The sequence below is a fragment of the Seriola aureovittata genome, chromosome 22 (assembly GCF_021018895.1).
Source record: "Seriola aureovittata isolate HTS-2021-v1 ecotype China chromosome 22, ASM2101889v1, whole genome shotgun sequence".
NCBI classification, from domain to species: domain Eukaryota; kingdom Metazoa; phylum Chordata; class Actinopteri; order Carangiformes; family Carangidae; genus Seriola; species Seriola aureovittata.
This window is the reverse complement of record NC_079385.1, coordinates 20,466,108-20,484,565: the sequence shown is the minus strand read 5'-3', so window position 1 is coordinate 20,484,565 and position 18,458 is coordinate 20,466,108. Positions and strand designations below refer to the sequence as shown.

General features: G+C 45.0%; 1 protein-coding gene across 1 annotated transcript in view; it reads right to left on the bottom strand.

Moving 5' to 3' along the window:
• The window catches only part of LOC130163383 (receptor-type tyrosine-protein phosphatase beta-like), a 34,969-nt gene that overhangs the window by 13,301 nt on the left and 3,210 nt on the right, over window positions 1-18,458 (bottom strand). The window contains exons 2-24 of the mRNA XM_056367544.1: window positions 15,405-15,831; window positions 12,443-12,565; window positions 11,918-12,058; window positions 11,406-11,669; window positions 11,053-11,319; window positions 10,743-10,859; window positions 10,511-10,657; window positions 10,055-10,172; window positions 9,703-9,848; window positions 6,918-7,184; window positions 6,519-6,577; window positions 5,928-6,132; window positions 5,743-5,840; window positions 5,475-5,640; window positions 5,260-5,390; window positions 4,987-5,134; window positions 4,579-4,848; window positions 4,310-4,485; window positions 3,990-4,140; window positions 3,776-3,876; window positions 2,829-2,994; window positions 2,427-2,708; window positions 118-396 (exon numbers count right to left, since the gene is read on the bottom strand). Of these exons, the coding sequence (XP_056223519.1) occupies window positions 118-396; window positions 2,427-2,708; window positions 2,829-2,994; window positions 3,776-3,876; window positions 3,990-4,140; window positions 4,310-4,485; window positions 4,579-4,848; window positions 4,987-5,134; window positions 5,260-5,390; window positions 5,475-5,640; window positions 5,743-5,840; window positions 5,928-6,132; window positions 6,519-6,577; window positions 6,918-7,184; window positions 9,703-9,848; window positions 10,055-10,172; window positions 10,511-10,657; window positions 10,743-10,859; window positions 11,053-11,319; window positions 11,406-11,669; window positions 11,918-12,058; window positions 12,443-12,565; window positions 15,405-15,831 (4,249 nt within the window). The remainder of the gene's footprint in view (window positions 1-117; window positions 397-2,426; window positions 2,709-2,828; window positions 2,995-3,775; window positions 3,877-3,989; window positions 4,141-4,309; window positions 4,486-4,578; window positions 4,849-4,986; window positions 5,135-5,259; window positions 5,391-5,474; window positions 5,641-5,742; window positions 5,841-5,927; window positions 6,133-6,518; window positions 6,578-6,917; window positions 7,185-9,702; window positions 9,849-10,054; window positions 10,173-10,510; window positions 10,658-10,742; window positions 10,860-11,052; window positions 11,320-11,405; window positions 11,670-11,917; window positions 12,059-12,442; window positions 12,566-15,404; window positions 15,832-18,458) is intronic.

The following is an 18,458-nucleotide window of genomic DNA, read 5'->3' as shown; positions in this document are numbered from 1 at the left end:
TGTGTGTGTGTGTGTGTGTGTGTGTGTGTGTGTGTGTGTGTCTGTGTGAGTGAGTGTGTGTGTGTGTGTGTGTGTGTCTGTGTGAGTGAGTGTGTGTGTGTGTGTGTGTACACTCACGGTCGATCATGGTGACGGTGGTGTGCGTTGCCGGTGGACTCGTCTGTCCGGCCGACGACACCCTGACGGTCACAGAGTACTTCCTGTACGCCTCCAGGTGGTCCAGCGTTACCGCGGTGACGCCCCCGGCCAGCCTCAGCGCCGAGGTCAGCTCCCCGTTGTCGTGGCGGCGACACTTGACCTCGTAGGAGTCGAAGTCGGAGAGGGGGGGCGACCAGGAGCAGGAGAGGGAGGAGGACGAGAGGGGGAAGCAGTGGATGGACTTCAGAGGGGAGGGGCCTGTGGGAAGAGAGGAGGAGACAAGGAGGAAGGAAGGAGGAGAGGAAGAGAGGAGGAGACAAGGAGGAAGGGAGAGGAGAGAGGAGAGAATGTAAGAGAATGTAAGGAGAGAGAGGAGAGGAGGGAAAGAGAAAAGGTAAAAGGTGGTTAGGAGAGAAGCAAAGGAGAGGAAACGAGGAGACAAGGAGAGGAGACGAGGGGAAAGGAGAAAGGGATGTAAAGGAGAGGAGAGATTGGAAGGGAACATGAGAAGGAGAAAACAAGAAGGAGGAGACAAGGAAAGGAGACAAGAGAAGAGGAGGACACAAGGAAAGGAGAGACAGGAAAAGTCCAGTGAGTTTTTATTTCTCTGACATTAAACCTTTTTTATTTCTGTGTATCGTCTTCTCGTTGCTGAGTCACAGTTTGTGTTTTTCTTTCCAGACGAAGGTCGAAACATTCAGCGTCTATTCAAACTAATGAGCGAACGGAGCGTCTGCTGAGCGGCGAGGGAGGGAACGTCCCGCGTTTATTTGTCCCGTTCAGACGATAAAAACGTCTCTTTCAGTGAAGACAAATGTGCGAGAGACAGAACAGACAGATGAAGGTGAAGGAGGAAACATCCTTCATCTTCAGGCTCGGAGACGACGGACAATAAAACCTCATCAGAGGAGAAACACGAGTCGACTCCGTCACTGTACAGAGACATTTTGTGGACAAAACAATTAAAAAATGAATCATTAATGAAAACAGGAGTTTTAAAAGGATCAATCAGCCTGATAAAACTGGAAGCTGGTTTATAGTTTGCATTAGTGCGGAGTGTAAAAGCTCCTTTTAGCCATTTCCTTTTAGAGGTGCAGTTTGGCAGCCGAGGGCACGGCTCACTTACTGACCTGGAAAACCTCAGCACTTCTATACATCCACCTCACACTTCTTACACATGTAGAAAAGAGGAAGTGTGGACACCAGGAAGTGTAAGTTTTATAATCCAGATTTCAGTAGGATCACTGTCGAACAAACAAAATAAAAGTGCGTTTTTATTTAAAAATAAAGAAGATAAGTTTATTAAAAGTCCAATATTTTCAGAGTGATTAATAAATTCCATTATTTATGCTTAATCATTAATGGTAAATGCGCTGCTCTTCAATTTAAGACACTAACCACAGTTCTGTGAGGTTTACATGTGAACTTACTGAGCTTTAAATTGGGTTAAAATCAGGAGGGAATAGCTTCAAAACAGCCACTGCAGAAACGGGTTAACTTGATATACAAGTGACACAAAGTTGGCTTTTATTTTGGTACTTCCTGTGTGATCTGGTCTGGAAAATATTTGATAAAGTTTTAACTCACAAAACTGTGTGTGCACTTCTTTCTCCTCTGAGTCTCTATAAATACTGCATCGACTCTTTGGCCGACATCAGCTAAAAGAAATCAGAGACGAGGTCAGCACATACATATTTATAAGTGTGTGTGTGTGTGTGTGTGTGTGTGTGTGTGTGTGTGTGTGTGTGTGTGTGTGAAGCCCTTGATTTGTTATTCCTTTTGCCGATCACTTTTGATCCCTGCGGCCAAACAAACAGAATGTGATTAAAAATGGATTCAGAGCCAGAGACACGTCTGATCTCTGAGCCTTTGTCACGTCGCCATCTGGTGGTTAAAATGAGAAACACGTCTCTGGATCTGATCGTGTCTCTGAACTCCAGTGACCTTCACTGCTCCGATGCTCTGCGTTTATTGTTATTCTCTTTGTGAATTCATTTATTTAATAATCCAGGTTATTAAAATTATGTCTCATTCGTTGAAGAATATATTTATGAGCCAAAATGTTTTAGGTAATAAAATTAAATATATCACTTTCTATGTGACGCAGCAGGATCTTCAGCCTCATGTGACTGAGCGGACGTGACGATTAAAATGTGTTTATTGTAAGTAAATGTTTAAAGATGTGTGTGGCTTAAAAGGATAAATAAAAAAATGCAAATTACAACCTCATAAACTAAAATTCAAGAAACTGAATGACTTTAAAAGGGTTACACTTTTTTAACACTCACTTGTCCTGACGCTCCTCTGGATTGGCTCACTCCTCGATGTTGGCTCGGCTCTGGCTCCGCCCCCGCTCATGGTCATCAAGGTGAAGTTATACTGTCGCCCCGGAAACATGTCCCCAACAACGCACCCGGTCAGGTGAGTGTGTGTGATTGACAGGGGGTCAGGAGGAGTCCACTGAAGGCTGAAGTTATCGTAGTCCCCGGAGGCGGGACCAGACCACGACAGCGCTATCGTCTCATTGGTTGGGCCTTGTTTGACGGACAGGTGAGTGGGAGGATCTGGAGCTGGAAAGAGAAAATACAAAAGTATTTACTGCTAATTATTAATAACAGTATTAAATATCAATAATTACAACAAACGTAATTCTTTATTTGTGTTCATGTGTGTTTTTTTGCTTGACTTACAGGTGCGCCCAAAAGCTGAGACGCTATTGGTCAGCTCCCCGCTGTGTGTGATGACCTCAGCGCGGTACAGCCTACCAGGTGTGAGGCCGGTGAACATGTGATTCTTGTGCTCCGCCCCCAGCGTCTGAGCTCCCAGCGCGGCTCCAGAAACATCGTACAGTACGACCTGAAATCACACGGAACAACAAAATGCAAAAGACTTAGCACTGACGCTACGTTAGCCGGCGTGGTCATGTTTTGTTTGTTTGTTTGTTTGTTTGTTTGTTTGACTTTTTTTCTTTTTTTTTTTTAACTGGCGAAGTATTCAGAAAAAAAAAATCTTACAGCTGAAAAACTTAAAAAATCAAAAGCCAATTTAGACATTTTTTATAATGCTAAACTTAAATTTAGCATGCTAGCTTACCAGACATGCTAACTACACTGAAATAGTAAGACTTAGCTGATACATCCTGGTTCTTTTACACAGTAAAGATACTGTGTAAAAGAACTGTGCGGATACTTCTCCTGATCCCTGCTGCATACTTTTTATTTACCAGATCATTTAGATGCGATGAGAACACATACCAAGGTAGAGCTGTTTATTTAGTTAATCAGCCTTATTTGACCAACAGCTTCATATTTCAAGAGAATAATGAGTCATTCAATTTAACTTCCACTCGATACTTGAAAACTCCATCTGCTCAATACATGTAGGAAGTCCACACCCGATGTTCTGAGGGAAAATAACACTTGAACGTCCCGTCACGAGTCTTGGCACGAGTTTCAGATCAGAGCTGTGCGCCAACAATATGATTTCTAATGTAAATTCAGCTGCTGAAAAGACGTCACGAAGGAAATACAGTGTCGTCTGAAACAGTTCTCACCATAACTTGCCATTTTCTAGAAAATTTAGAGCGTTTTTGTTATTTCCCAGGATTTTTTCCAGTGACTCCCATGCGTGTGTTTACCTGATAGCCGCTCCAGCTGCCCTCGCCGTGCTGCCAGCTGACCGTCAGTCTGTCCGTCCGTCCTGAGCTCTGAACCAGAAGAGACGAAACTGGAGACGGGACTGAAGAACAGAACAGAAGAAAAGATGAAGACGATCCAAAACAAAAAAGTTAATGTAACCATCTGTATCTGCTGTGTCAATAATAATAAAATGATGATGATGTATCGACTGACCAGTTCTGGCGAGGACGGAGGAGTCGCTGTTCATGTCTCTGCTCCAGCTCACCACCTGCAGCCTGTACAAACTTCCTGCTCTCAGTCCGGAGAACACACAGCTGTCTGCGGTCGGGCCGACCTTCTGCAGGTCCACCTGGTCCCCTCGACCCTGAACACACCACACAATATCACACCGGGTCCCCTAGACCCTGAACACACCACACAATATCACACAGGTCCCCTAGACCCTGAACACACCACACAGTATCACACCAGTTCTGACACACCTGTAGGTGACCTGTCAGGCGTCAGTCTGGGAGGATCAAAGCTCCACCCACCTGGTGATGCTCCTTCCTGCTCCCTGCAGCATCCGGCCTGTGATTGGCTGTTGCCTCGGCGACGCTGTAGAGCGACAGATCATAGATTTCGACGTGGCCGTCTGAAGGTCGCCAGGAGAAGGAGAGCGAGGAGGTGTTGGCCGACGTGACCGTGAGGTTACTGACTGCAGCCGGACCTGGATCAGAGGAGGACAGAGTTCGTCTGAGTTTTAATTAATTGATTAATTGATTAATTTGTAAATGATCTCGTGTATGTGGTAGTGACTCACGTGTTTGTCCGTCCGCTGTGGCCTCCAGAGACGGGACGCCGCCGCTCAGCGTCACCAGCCTCACACTATAACGCTTCCCTGAGGTCAGACCTTCGAACCGCTCGCTGCGACTCTCCACCGACACCGACCGATTGGCCGCCATGGCGCCGGCCTCGTCCAGCAGCTGCAGACTGTAGCTGTCGTACACGCCCACCGGCCGCTCCCAGCTGACGGTCAGGCTGTGGGTGGTGTGGTCGTTATCTGCCTGCAGGGCGGTGACACTGGCTGGAGCTGGAGGAGGACACACACACACACACACACACACACACACACACACACACACACACACACACACACACACACACACGATAATCAGTATTAACATACTCATATACATTGATTTTAATCTCATCCATCGTTCAGTCTTACCTGTTCTACCGGTGACTGTGTTTGTATTGGTCAGCTTCCCGCTCAGTGATTGGATGGTGACGGTGTAGGCGTGGCCTGGGATCAGATCCAGGAAGTCCAGAGAGGAGACGTGTTTAGGGACAGGACGACTCTCGACAGCGATGCCGTCCTGGAAACAGGAAGTAAGAAGATGAGTGTTATTAGTGACAGCCGGATGATCATCTAATCATTTATCTATCTATCAATACATCGTCTATTTGTTTTGCTCTTCCTGATACGTGCAGCTGGACTGACCGTGGTCGTCAAGGAGACGATGTACATGTCCAGGTCTCCGTGTCCGGGGGTCCAGGTGACCAGGAGTCCACCAGCAGAGTCCTTCAGACCACGTTGAGGAGCCATGTGGAGGTTTCCCACCGGACTGGGAACTGGAGAGGAGAAACTGGATTCATCAGAACTGGATCCATTAAACTCTGAAGACAAATCATCAGTGATGTGTAACGTCCTCCCACCTGTCCGTCCCTCGATGAACTGCGCTCTCTGGTTTGGTCCGCTGAACGTCGACACCACGATCTTATAGAGACGCCCGGGGGTCAGAGAGGTCAGCCGGTGACGCCGCAACTCGCTGCCCAACGTGACCGGAGGGAAAACCCGAGTGTCGTTGAAGAGCAGAGTGACCTGGAGACGAGTGAGGACGATACTAAAAACCCCTGCAGCCGCAGCAGCGCCCCCTACAGGCTACAACACTCACAACACACATACAGTCTTTACTTATCACACCTCATAATGGTCCACATCTCCGTGGGCGGGGCTCCAGGCCACAGTCAGATCACCTGTCCCTGCGTTGCCTAGCGACAGATTTCCAACAGCTGCTGGAACTGAAGCAAAAAAAAACCGAGACATTCGCTTTAAATCCTCCAGAAAAACACAAAACACGTTAAACACGTGTCATGTCAGTGACTCACAGGTGCGTCCGTCGGTGGAGACGCTGCTGACGTAGCCTCCGCTCCAGGTTTCCACGGTGACGGTGTAGAGTCTTCCCGGCGTCAGGGACGAGAAGTCGCACTCGCTGTGTCCGGTGGAGACGCTCTTGTTCTGCAGGACGCTGTGGTTGTAGCGGATCAGAACCACGTAACGGTCCAGATCTCCTGCCGCGTGACGCCAGTACACCTGAACTCAACATAACACTGCTGTCATACTTCTGTAGTACCGATGGTACTGACATTACTGTTAAATAAATAAGAATTATTTATCTTAATTAATCATTTTCAGGTAAATTCTATAAAAAATTTAAAAATATTTATTAGCTAAATGTATCTGTGAATGTGTAAATACATGTGAACAGACACAGTGTATTTACACAAACAATTGTTTTTTTATTGTTTTTTATTGATTATTGTTGTCAATATCTTCTTTCTTTTGTTATTGTTTGTCTTGTCTTATCAAAATCAATAAAACTAACCAGTCAAAAAAAAAACTATAATACTAAAAAATTATTTTTTCAATTACAAAAATAAAAATTGAAAAATAATAAAAAGTTATGATGACTAACACACCTTAAGGAAGTCGTCTCTTGCAGAGTGAACAGCTGTTGGGTTTTGCACAGTGGCAGGTTCTGCAAAACAAACAAGAAAATAAAGAACAAAATTTAAAAATATATTTATATAATAAAGCCTATTATTATAATTATATAATTATATATTATATATATTATAATTATAATTTAAATACAACATTCAGATATGTTTACTATCATCTCGACACAGTTTGTTTGGTTACTTGAGGTAAGAGTTATGTAACTGTTATTACAATACAAAGCCTATAAAAATAAATTCATTAAAATGAACTGTAAACTCCAATGCACGTGCCAACTATGATACAAACATAAAGGTAAATACAAGTACAGTAAAACACAATTAACATAAATGTAAAATGAGTAAATTATCCCTCCTTACGTGTTCGTGCTTGAACCGTGGTGGAGTTCTCCAGGCCGCCGCTCCTCGTTACTATGACAACCGAGTACAGTCGCCCGGCGACCAGCGAGCTGAAGGAGCACTCGGGCGGCGAGGCGCGCGACACGGCGAGCGTGTGCACGGTTTTATCGCGCTCCTGAAGACGGACCAGGTAACTGTCCACCACGCCCACCGCCGGACGCCATGACACATGCAGAGCGTCCGATTTGCCGCCGTTAGCAACGGTTACCTCGGACACGGACGCTGGGTCTGAAAGAAAAAGACGATTTTCTTTATTATTCTTGAAAAAATAAATTTATAAACAATAAGTGGTTTGAGTGGTGTGAAAAAAATTAAACATATAAAATCACACATCAGTACACAGATTGTAAATAATATAAACAATACAATAAATTCATAAAATAAATAATATTGTAATGCGAATTGGTCTTAAATTTGGTCTTAAATTTAAATTTATTTTCTTAAAGGATTTGTACAGTCAGACTGTTAACTTACGATAACATCAGTGACATTTATTCTTTTCATAACGTATCTACCATTCTCCACTTCACCTCTATTACTGTACAAGGGTCGTATTTCAGCAAGCTAACGTTAGCTTTGAGCGTTAGCTTTGAGCGTTAGCAACACAGCTGGCTGAGCGGTGGAATCATGCTCTGACCATCACACTGAGCTAATACAAAGGAACATAGTCCGTATTTAAATGCCATCTATTGACCAATAGAAGGTCATCTGAGGAGGCTCGGGGCGGGGTTTGTTTTGCCAACATGTTACACACACACACACACACACACACACACACACACACACACACACACACACACACAGAGTCTGTCCTGAAAATAATAATAACTGGGAACTGGGACATTCTGTGGGAACACAATAGGTTCTCTGAGCAGGAAGGTGTGTGTGTGTGTGTGTGTGTGTGTGTGTGTGTGTGTGTGTGTGTGTGTGTGTGTGTGTGTGTGTGTGTGTGTGTGTGTGTAGCCTTTGAGCAGGGCGTCTTTGTGTGTCTGGAACATTCCAAACTTTCCTTCTGGTATTTCAGCTATTGTTCTAAAGACTCTCTGATGTTATCACGTAGAAATACACAGACACAGACACACACACACACACACACACTCACACACACACACACACATTCACACACACACACACACACACACACACACACATACACACACACACACACTGTTCTCATATAAATCCATAAAGGTTTAGATAATAAACTCTAAATGTCCCAAAACAGCAGACACAGTCATTCTTTTCTTGATCTTTGAAAAAGCAGTTTAACAATTAGTCGTTCACTTACTCGCTTTTTCAAGAGCTTTCAACTGAATCTCATTGTTGATAATGTTTTCTGATGCAGGTAAAGGTGTTGTATTTGATTACGATCAGTCCAGAAACACATGATCAATGGCTGTTCATATGGTCGGAAAATACAGATTTTCTTTCATTAACTGTATCTGACTCAATGAAGTCATGAATTTAACATTCGTACCAATATTTTCTCTGATTTATAATCAAGCCTCTGTAAACAAACACTTCCAGGACATGTTCTGTGCTCTGTTATTTTACAGATGAGCAGACAGCTGCATCTTCAGACGGTGACACGCAATGTAAACTGTTCATATTTATGTTCTGTCTGAGGACTGTGCACTCGCTGGTCACTGAGCGGGTCACTGAGTTTTTTCCTCTTAAGCAGCAGCTGAATGTGTTTGAAGGGAAACAACACAAATCCTGAGTGGGGATATTGTCTCTACACAATAAGAGCCCAACTGACCGGCAATCAAACAGTCTTATATAACCGAGAGGAGAGTGTGTTTGGGTGTGTGTGTGTGTGTGTGTGTGTGTGTGTGTGTGTGTGTGTGTGTGTGTGTGTGTGTTATTATTATTCTGGCTTCTAGTAACTGAGGAAAACAAACTGGAAAGTCATATTTTCGTTGATCATTTTTTTCTCATAACAGATAAAAACAGGCAGTAAAAATTGTGGTTAATGCAAATTGTAATATTTCAATCATCACATCGGATTCTGCTGAGCGAGGAAAACTGGAGCTGTGACCTTTAGGAATTTGGTGAAAAAATAACTTGAAGTTGAAAACCAGGTTGACATGTTCTCACTCAGTTAAAGTGGGATTTTTTTTCATCTATATATGTATTCAAATATGATTTGAGGTTGTAAACACATGAATACATGCATGAAAAGTAAAAATCAATGTGTTTTTAATGATGAACAAAGATCAAATAATGGTAAAGCTTTATTGTACTGGTAATATCCTATTCATTTATTTTAATTCTCCAGATAAGAACTATGAAATTTGGAAAACAGCTTTCAGTCAATAAAATTCAAATTAATGAATTACAAGTTGAACCAGCAACATCTTTCTTTAACTCTCCATATTTATCATTTATTAGAACTGTATTAACATGTAGTAAAAATGGTTTATAACACACTGCACTGCATCTGTATGCAGATATTTATGTGTTTATTAATGGTTAATTAATAAATTGTCCACAGCAGGAGTATGAATGGACGTTTATGTCTCTGTATAAAACAATATAATATAGTTATAAAGTGACGTGTTACCATAGAAAACTGAATAAAGTTTCCAAAAATAACTGAACAAATATTTCTTTGTATTTAAATAGGGTCTTTTTCTCATATTCTCTGAAATAAAGTGTTTCCAAAAAGTAAATAAACAACAAATTTAATCAGCTCAGCAGGAGAACAAAGGTTCAGATATCAGGTTCAGGTAGAGGAGGCTCTCACCTGTGCGTCCCTCCAGACTGGTGCTTTTAGACTGCAGCCCCCCGCTGACAGTGGCAGCCTGCAGCCTGTAGAGGGCGCCGGGCGTCAAACCAGAGAGCAGCAGAGAGGAAGAACCGACTGCAACACTGACGTTCTGAAGCACAGAGCTGTGGAGGAGGAAGACGACTGTTTAGTGTCCACACTCATCATCATTTTCCATCATCAACAACGTCCAGTTTCCAGTTTAATGTAAAAGATTGCAAACACACACACAACTGATTCCTCTCTTCCTATTTGAGAGAAGTCGAATATTTCCCTGAATAAATCTGGTTCTCACACACACACACACACACACACACACACACACACACACCTGTCTTGCAGCAGCGTCAGTGTGTACGAGTCCACGCCCCCTGGTGGTTTCTCCCATGATGCCTGGAGGCTGTCGACTCCTGAGCTCCTCAGGGTGATGGTTTGCAACGCCATGGGAACTGCAACACACACACACACACACACACACACACACACACACACACACACACACACACACACACACACACACGGACAAATTCTTTCATGGCACTGATGGCAACAAAACAAGGTGCATGTTTTTAAAAACTTCATAATAAGTTGAACTTTTATAATTTCAGTCCTTGAATTCCCAGAAAAAATGGGTTTCTCAGTAAAAGTTTGAAAATAACTAAATAAATGTATTTATTCTTTTAAGGTGAATTTCTAAAACAATAATTCTGTTTTATAAAGTTCGACCTTGATTCTACTTTCACCTAAAGCTGACCGAGGCTTTAAGGTAACATGTGAAGACACATACCTGTCCTTCCCTCCACAGACACAGATGTGTTCAGTTTCCCGCTCCTGGTTGTCACAGTGATGGTGTAGCGTCTCCCAGGTGTGAGGATGTTGAACGTGCATTCCCTCATGTTAGGCTCCACCTCCCTGGTATCCACGGTGGCGTTATCTACGGGACATAGGACGGAATAATTACAATATGGCGGCCAGCTCTTACCTTTGGTTTGGTTTGTCAGTGAGACGTTAATGATTACCGTGGCTAATGGTGAGGAAGTAGCTGTCACGTGACCCAGAGGGGGCGTGGCTCCACATGGCGCTGAGCGAGGTCTCGTCCGAGTGTCGAATGTGGAGGTCCACCGCCGGAGCAGGAGCTGCATGAAGACAGTTTAGGTTCAGGTCTGAATATTTCTGTACTGACGTGTATTTGCTGTTATATATTTCCACAGTAATATGTATCATATGTATTTTGTTATATTTTTGCATGAATGCATTTTTTCAGTCACACCTGTGTATTTGTTGTTAGGTGTAAGTATTTCCTGTTCTTTATTTTTACAGTAGTTTCACCTGTTGATCCTTCACAGCTGCTCTCAGCCGCCAGTCCTCCGCTCTCCACCATCACCACGGCTCTGTACGTCCTCCCAGGCGTTAGACCCGTCCCAGGGAAGACGAACCTCACCGCCTCACGGTCCAGAGTGGTGTTGACTAACTGCTGGAAGCCGTCGAACAGGAACAGCCTGTAGCTCTCCCAGTGGCCAGGAGGGGGCGTCCAAGACAGGAGGAGGTCGCCGGAGGAGGAGGGAGACAGCGAGAGGAGGGACGCCGCTGCTGGAGCTGGAGACAAGAAACGAACATGATGAAGAAAAGAGGTAAAAAGACAAGAAGAAGACAAAAGAACAGAAATGAAAAGAAGAACTCACCTGTGCTGACGGTGCTTTCCGATTGGCTCGTCAGCTCGCCACTCCTGGACGTTACTGCCACCTGATAGGTCGAGCCGGGGGTCAGCTGATGGATGGCCACCTCTGTGGCGTCCGACGGAAGCGTCGTCTCCCAGCGGCTCGTGCCATTGGTCGAGAAGAGGGTGACTATGAGCTCGTCCAGGTCACCTTTGGGCCGTTGCCATGACAACAGCAAGCTCGTGCTGTTGCTAAGGTCAGTGGTGAGGTTTGAAACAGCGGAGGGAACTAGAGAGAAAAAGAGACAGATATAAAATATCTTTCTTTCTTTCATTCCCCCCTCTCTCTCTCTCTCTCTCTCTCTCTGTCTCTCTCTGTCTCTCTGTCTCTCTCTCTCTTTCTCTGTCTCTCTCTCTCTCTCTCTCTCTCTCTCTCTCTCTCTCTCTCTCTCTCTCTCTCTCTCTCTCTCTCTCTCTCCCTCCCCCCCTCTCTCTCTGTCTCTCTCTCTCTCTCTCTCTCTCTCTCTCGGTACGTACCTGTCTGGGCCTCGACCATCCTGCTGTTCTGCAGAGCGCCGGCCTCCGTCACCACGGTAACGTTGTACAGTCTCCCGGGCGTCAGGTCGTGGAGTGTGTGTTGTGTCGTCGTGCTCTCTAACGTCTCGTTCTTCAGGAGACCTGCAGACACAGAGGAGAAGAAGAAGAAGAAGAAGAAGGAGGAAGGTTAAACAAAAGGTCACATGACTCTCTAGCAGCTTGTTTATTGGACAGAATGTTGGTTTATATAACAAACTAAAAACAAAGAACGTGAACAAGTAAATTATTTGTAATTTTTGTATCACTGTAGATTTTTTGTCTTGTGCTGTTTTGCATGTGGTGTTTTGTTGAGTTTGATTTGTGCTGCATGTAGCATACAGTTAGCTTAGCCCTGAACTTGAGCCCACAGTTTTATATAAAACAAACAGTTTCGAGTTTGTTGGTCAGGAAACAAACAAACACATAAACATGAGATAAATAGCAGAAGCGTGAAGAGTATTCATAAAGAAGCGGACTGATACAGACTCTGAGGAGGTTCCCACAGCTGCAGCCTGAAGCGCTCCGTCCTGCCGGGGCCGGCCTGCCAGGAAAGACCCAGGCTGCAGCAGGTCCTGGAGGTCACTGCCAGGCCGCTCACCGCCGACGGCCCTGAAGCAACACAACGCACACAGTCAGAAAATAGTCGCTTTAATAAACACAACACACAACTATATTATAATTCTCGTCATAGTTAAAGGCGTTGGAAGTGAAAATGTAGAGACCACCAGTGATATTTTTGGAAATCATCTTGATGATGGAAACCAGTTTCATCTCTGTGTGTGTCCAGGACTAAATCAGGTCAAGACCGTGACCTAGCTTAGCACAAAGGCTACATGGAAAATCTACACAGTTTCCCCAAACAGTGGGACTGTTCCTTTAGAGTGATTTATCTGTTTTGAGCGTGAGGTTCAGTCAGACAGGAAAAGGATCCAGCTCCTCAAATCTGTGGCCTTGTCATCAAAGTGTGAGCACTGTGGGAGTCCTGACACACACACACACACACACACACACACACACACACACACACACACACACACACACACACACACACTAAAAACACCATCCGCCTGTTTAAGAGCCCCCTGCTTACTCTCAGCTCTCTGACCGGGTTAAGTGTTTGTATTTGTGCCGCCGTGTCGCCGCTGGCGCTTCAAGCTGAGGTGGAACAATATTATCAGGCTGCGACATCTCATCTCTGCCCTGAGTGACACACAAACAAACAAAACCATTTTCACCATTTTCAGTCGGGCCGTGGACGTTTCTGTCACTCACGGTTTATGGAGGAGTGAAAAGAAGCAGAAGCTGCGTTTGGAGGGAAATCACAGAGTTTGAAGAGTCCACCACTCTAGATGAAACGTGTCACTGTGAATTTGCAGCCTCTTTTAGCAACTAGTTTTGGTTTTACAGCACATTTCTTATCTGGTTCAGTCTCAACACTCATTAAGTCTATACAGTCACGAACACATTATATAGTAGATTTAAGGACATTTTCACATGTTTATTTATGTATGTGTCAGTTATAACTCATCTATAAAACCTCCACAACAGATCATGAGTCAAAGTAATACAATAAGAATCATTTATTATTTAATCAAGAAAGAGAGATTCATCAGGTGACACAAACACCACAACACATGGATGATAAGTAAGAGAGTAGTTTCTATATGTCTGATGTGGGGCCCTCAGCTCGTCCTGCCGCCCCCAGGTGGCCAAACAGTTCATTACTGCAGCTTTGAAGTTAAACAGGTAAAAATAAACCAGCAGGTTGTGTGAAGTTCTGAGGGTCATTGAATGCAACAGTCAGTGTCTCCAAAGATAAGGAACCACAAACACCACAGAAGAAGTGTTTTGCATCGCTGAGAAGGTTAAAGTCGGGTGTCGACTGGGCGCAGTAACACCCCGTTTCCTCCGAATGCAACACACACACACACACACACACACACACACACACACACACACACCACACACACACACACACACACACACACACACACACACACACACACACACCCTCACGCCCTTTTCCCAGTGCTTCCCACAGAACAAAGGAACAATGGAGGCAGGAAATGGCTGAACCCTGAGCTCTGCCCACGATGGAAATACACACTGAGGGTCCAACTTCTGTTCTGGACGCCCGCCACTGTGGACACAACACACACACACACACACACACACACACACACACGCACGCACACACACACACACACACACTTTCATGTACTTTTACTGCTCTATCATTCTCGCTCAGCAGGGCAGTGGTTCCTGTAGCTAATCACAGAGCTACAGAGAGGGGAAGCTACATGACATTAACTCTGAGACACACACACACACACACACACACACACACACACACACACACACACACAAAGAGTTGACGCGACATGGAGGTCGAGTCGTGTTCCTTCACTTCAAACGAGCAGAGGTCAGAGGAGATGGAAACAATAGAACAAAACAGAACACAACAGTAAATACTGAGAAGTGAATTCAGACGTCTCCAACAGGTAACATGGCAGGTTGCCACAGGTACAGGTGTGTGCAGCCACACCTGCATACGAACATAAAACCCTCAGACGCTCCACAACAGTGTGCTAACGAAGTATGGCGTGCAGCAAATGAATGTTGTAGGTGATTAAACTGCAGGAAACTCTTTACATTAGATGATCAACAGGAAATGAAACGGCGGACATTTAATTTTGAACTGATGAAACCGGTCGACAGGTTACAGCTTCTCTAGGGAAAAGTTTTGGAGGGAAATCGAATCTTTTGGTTGTAGATATTTGCTACAAGCGTTTTTCACCCTTTTATGACATTTTGTAGAAAATACTTGTCAGATTGTTAAGTAGGAGTTTGAATAATTGATCGATCGATCACTAATAAGACACAACACCTGATCCATTAGTTTCTTCCCTATTTTTTCTTTGATTGCTTTAAAGTTGAAAAACTGATGAACAACGACAATTCAATTATCAAAACAGCTGATACTTAATTATCTGTCAACTGACTAATAGATCAATCGCTGCAGCTGTAGAATCGGCCTCTCTCAAGTAGTTCAATCAATATCAATCGCATGTTTTATATGTAAAATATTTATCTGGGATGTTGCTATAACTACAGCTGTGGCAACATAAAGCCTCTGTATCTGTGTAACTGACCTTTCTCCACAGGTCAAACACAGGTGTAACATAAAATTATTCATGGCCCACTTCCATTTACATGTGTCAGTGTTCTGGTACTGAGTGACCTGCCCCCCCCCCTTAATGGAACCGAGCCATCAATAATGTTATTGGTTCCACCTGTTCATGGGAGAACCTGGAACGGATCAATCAATACAAACAAACAGCGACTTCAGATCGTTCGACTAAAATTAGTCAAAGTGTTAATGACGTCATTTGACAGCGCGTTGTTTTGACGCCACACACACGTGTTTGTGTTTACTCTGCTCACTTACTGGTGTGCAGCGTGACGTTCAACGTCTCCTCGTCTGTCTGGGATCGAACCTGCAGCTGGTGGGCGGTGCCCGGCTCCAGGTGATCCAGCACACAGGTGAAAACATCTCCGACTCCCTCGTTTCCTCCGTCCTCGACTCCTAGCTGGTTGGTTCCCAGAGAGTTAGCCCCCGTCTCTTCCTCCTCCTCCTCCTCCTCTCCTCGCTCCCGGCCTCCGATCTCATTAGTCTCCAACTCCTCGTCTCCTCTTCTTCTCCTTTTACACTCGGCGTTGTCTGCTCCGGAGTCCAGTGACGTCACGGCGAAGGAGCAGTCCCGTCCAGGTGTGTGAACAGTCAGTGATATGGAGTCCAGGCCGGACACCGGGTCAGATGCAGAGATGCTACATGAGGCGGACTGGTGCTCTGTGGGAGCGGCTCTGCTCACATCCTGTCAGGAGAGAGGAACATCAGGAGAGGAACATCAGGAGAGGAACATCAGGAGAGAGGAACATCAGGAGAGGAACATCAGGAGAGGAACATCAGGAGAGGGAGGAACATCAGGAGAGGAACATCAGGAGAGAGGAACATCAGGAGAGAGGAACATCAGGAGAGAGAGGAACATCAGGAGAAAGGAACATCAGGAGAGGAACATCAGGAGAGAGGAACATCAGGAGAGGAACATCAGGAGAGGAACATCAGGAGAGAGAGAACATCAGGAGAGAGGAACATCAGGAGAGGAACATCAGGAGAGAGGAACATCAGGAGAGAGGAACATCAGGAGAGGGAGGAACATCAGGAGAGAGGAACATCAGGAGAGGAACATCAGGAGAGAGAGGAACATCAGGAGAGAGGAACATCAGGAGAGGAACATCAGGAGAGAGGAACATCAGGAGAGAGGAACATCAGGAGAGAGGAACATCAGGAGAGGAACATCAGGAGAGAGAGGAACATCAGGAGAGAGGAACATCAGGAGAGAGGAACATCAGGAGAGAGGAACATCAGGAGAGAGAGGAACATCAGGAGAGAGGAACATCAGGAGAGAGAGGAACATCAGGAGAGAGGAACATCAGGAGAGAGAGGAACATCAGGAGAGGAACATCAGGAGAGGAACATCAGGAGAGAGGAACATCAGGAGAGGAACATCAGGAGAGAGGAACATCAGGAGAGGAACATCAGGAGAGAGGAACATCAGGAGAGAGGAACATCAGGAGAGAGGAACATCAGGAGAGAGGAACATCAGGAGAGGAACATCAGGAGAGAGGAACATCAGGAGAGAGGAACATCAGGAGAGAGGAACATCAGGAGAGAGGAACATCAGGAGAGGAACATCAGGAGAGGAACATCAGGAGAGGAACATCAGGAGAGAGGAACATCAGGAGAGAGGAACATCAGGAGAGGAACATCAGGAGAGAGAGGAACATCAGGAGAGAGGAACATCAGGAGAGAGAGGAACATCAGGAGAGGAACATCAGGAGAGGAACATCAGGAGAGAGGAACATCAGGAGAGGAACATCAGGAGAGAGGAACATCAGGAGAGAGAGGAACATCAGGAGAGAGGAACATCAGGAGAGATGAACATCAGGAGAGATCAACATCAGGAGAGGAACATCAGGAGAGAAGAACATCAGGAGAGAAGAACATCAGGAGAGATCAACATCAGGAGAGAGAGGAACATCAGGAGAGAAGAACATCAGGAGAGAGGAACATCAGGAGAGATCAACATCAGGAGAGGAACATCAGGAGAGAAGAACATCAGGAGAGAAGAACATCAGGAGAGAGGAACATCAGGAGAGGAACATCAGGAGAGAAGAACATCAGGAGAGAGGAACATCAGGAGAGATCAACATCAGGAGAGGAACATCAGGAGAGAAGAACATCAGGAGAGAAGAACATCAGGAGAGAGGAACATCAGGAGAGGAACATCAGGAGAGAAGAACATCAGGAGAGAAGAACATCAGGAGAGAGGAACATCAGGAGAGGAACATCAGGAGAGGAACATCAGGAGAGAAGAACATCAGGAGAGAGGAACATCAGGACAGATGAACATCAGGAGAGAGGAACATCAGGAGAGAGAGGAACATCAGGAGAGAGGAACATCAGGACAGATGAACATCAGGAGAGAGGAACATCAGGAGAGAGGAACATCAGGACAGATGAACATCAGGACAGAGGAACATCAGGAGAGGAACATCAGGAGAGAGGAACATCAGGAGAGGAACATCAGGAGAGATGAACATCAGGAGAGAGAGGAACATCAGGAGAGAGGAACATCAGGAGAGATGAACATCAGGAGAGAGAGGAACATCAGGAGAGAGGAACATCAGGAGAGATCAACATCAGGAGGGGAACATCAGGAGAGATGAACATCAGGAGAGAGGAACATCAGGAGAGATCAACATCAGGAGGGGAACATCAGGAGAGATGAACATCAGGAGAGAGGAACATCAGGAGAGATCAACATCAGGAGAGGAACATCAGGAGAGAGGAACATCAGGAGAGAGGAACATCAGGAGAGAGGAACATCAGGACAGATGAACATCAGGAAAGAGGAAGCAATGAAATAAAACTCTGAGTATCTAAAACTCATGTCCTCAGTGAATATGAGGGAAGACGGTTTTATTTCACTCAAGATTTAAGAAGTTTCCCTTAACAGTGAACCAGGATTATGAATGTGATCGAACCCACATAGTCCCACGCCTCGGTCCTTTAGGCCCGTGTCTGGCCCATATACCTTCACATCTGGGCCGAGTCCGGCTTTTTTTTCCTCCGGTACTGACTGACAGCCGGAGGATTTTCTGTGTGTGCACTAGACATGGCCCAGATGTGGAAGAAACATCTGACAAACATGAGGTACATGGGCCACACCTGCGTATACTGAGCCATTCTACACAGTAGGTCACATTTCTAACTGTAAAACTGTATTTCTATGAAAACAAAGACCTATTTATTCCCTTGTGTGTATTATAAATAAAGACAAACAGTCATTTTAATAAACATTTCAATAAATCTGTGGATCGCCGAGATCAGATCATTTCTTTCGTTCAGTGATGCACGAACTCTCATCCACACTTTTGT